Source organism: Papilio xuthus, unplaced genomic scaffold (assembly GCF_000836235.2).
Source record: "Papilio xuthus unplaced genomic scaffold, Pxut_1.1 DF827756.1, whole genome shotgun sequence".
In the NCBI taxonomy this organism is placed as follows: Eukaryota; Metazoa; Arthropoda; class Insecta; order Lepidoptera; family Papilionidae; genus Papilio; species Papilio xuthus.
Genome location: NW_013530893.1, coordinates 1,394,339 through 1,395,888, shown reverse-complemented (window position 1 = coordinate 1,395,888; position 1,550 = coordinate 1,394,339). Strand labels below are relative to the sequence as shown.

General features: G+C 28.7%; 1 protein-coding gene across 1 annotated transcript in view; it reads left to right on the top strand.

Annotated features, from left to right (window-relative positions):
- LOC106116355 (leucine-rich repeat-containing protein 15-like) overlaps positions 1 to 1,035 on the top strand; it is a gene marked incomplete in the record, with an annotated part of 6,665 nt that extends 5,630 nt beyond the window's left edge. Inside the window, 1 exon segment of the mRNA NM_001311811.1 lies at positions 2 to 1,035. Coding sequence (NP_001298740.1) covers positions 2 to 910 — 909 coding nt within the window.
- Between the last annotated feature and the right edge of the window lie 515 nt (positions 1,036 to 1,550).

The following is a 1,550-nucleotide window of genomic DNA, read 5'->3' as shown; positions in this document are numbered from 1 at the left end:
AGCAGTAATGCATCTTAATTTATCATTTAATATGTTAAGTCAATTTCCATTAGGTTTATTCGATCAGAAAACAAAGTTGACGACACTAGATTTAACAGGAAATAAAATTGTATCGTTTGAATTAGGTATTTTCGATCCACTTAGGAGATTAAAATCTCTATATTTGTCTTCCAATTCATTTGTAGGTAAAGATCTAAATCCATATCTATTTGATCAGAATCCAAACCTATCTATTTTGGATTTCTCCAGAAATGATATGTCACAATCTCCAGATAATCTGTTACATGCATTGTATAATCTAGAAACTTTAAATTTGGATCGAACTTTACTAAATGTTGTACCGAAATTTGCAACATCTTCTAATTTGAAATCTTTAAAACATTTAATATTGTCTACAAATCAAATAAAAAGAATTGATGATCCAACTGTATTTATTAATTTAGATAGTCTAAAAGTTTTAGATTTATCAAAGAATAATTTGGATTTTATACATGAAAATACGTTTAAAACTTTAAGGAATCTAGTTGGTATTATATTAAGAAGCAACCAAATAACAACTTTACCAGAAACTCTATTTCAAAATGTACCAAAATTAATAAACATAGAATTATCCGATAACCAATTGGAAACTATTACAGTTGATAGTTTTAAAGGTACGTCATTGAAGAATTTAAATTTATCAGATAATAAAATAAAATTTTTACCAAAAAATTTCTGTTTGGAATTACAAAATATTGATGTGACGTTAGCTAAGCTTTATTTCCTACCTAATCCTTGGGAATGTGCATGTATGAATGAATTGGTTAATGAAATTAAAAATATGAATATTTTATATGATGGTGATGATTTTGATGGAGAACATCAAGTGTGCGTTGTAAGAGACAAGTTTATTTGTGATAGAACTTTATAACTGCAAGCCACTGCTTAAACAATCGTACAAAATATAGACATCCCTTTCATTCTCTTTGTAAAAACAGTAACAACTGTATATTTGAATACCCTACATAATTTAATTAATGTGTGTCTTGTTAAGATATAATTATATGTTTAATTACATGTATTAATAAAAAAATCAATGTTTAATACGTTTGTTTTCTATGTGATCCTGATATGTTTAGGTTATGGTGATTTTTTCGAGATTATTTTGAGATTAACCTCAACGTTTTATGGCTATCAAGTCTATTTCTTTTCCGTGTTTGAAATTATTAATGTATTTTTGTTTAATTACTAGCTGTCGCCCGCGGCTCCGTCTGCGTGGATTTGAAAAAGATTAATTAGTAGCCTATGTGTACTTCCAGACTATGTTCTAGATCAATGCCAAATTTCAGCGGGATCCTTTCAACCGTTCTGGAAATACTTTCCAACAAACATCCATCCATCCGAATATTTGCATATAGAATATTAGCAAGAAGTAAGATAAATTTTTTTTAATAAGAGAAGGGGCCAAACGAGCGGCAGGAACACCGATACGATCACAAGAGACGAACTGCAGATGTACAGGCGAAATGTTTAATAATTTTGAAATTTTATAATTAAGGTCAGATAGTAGA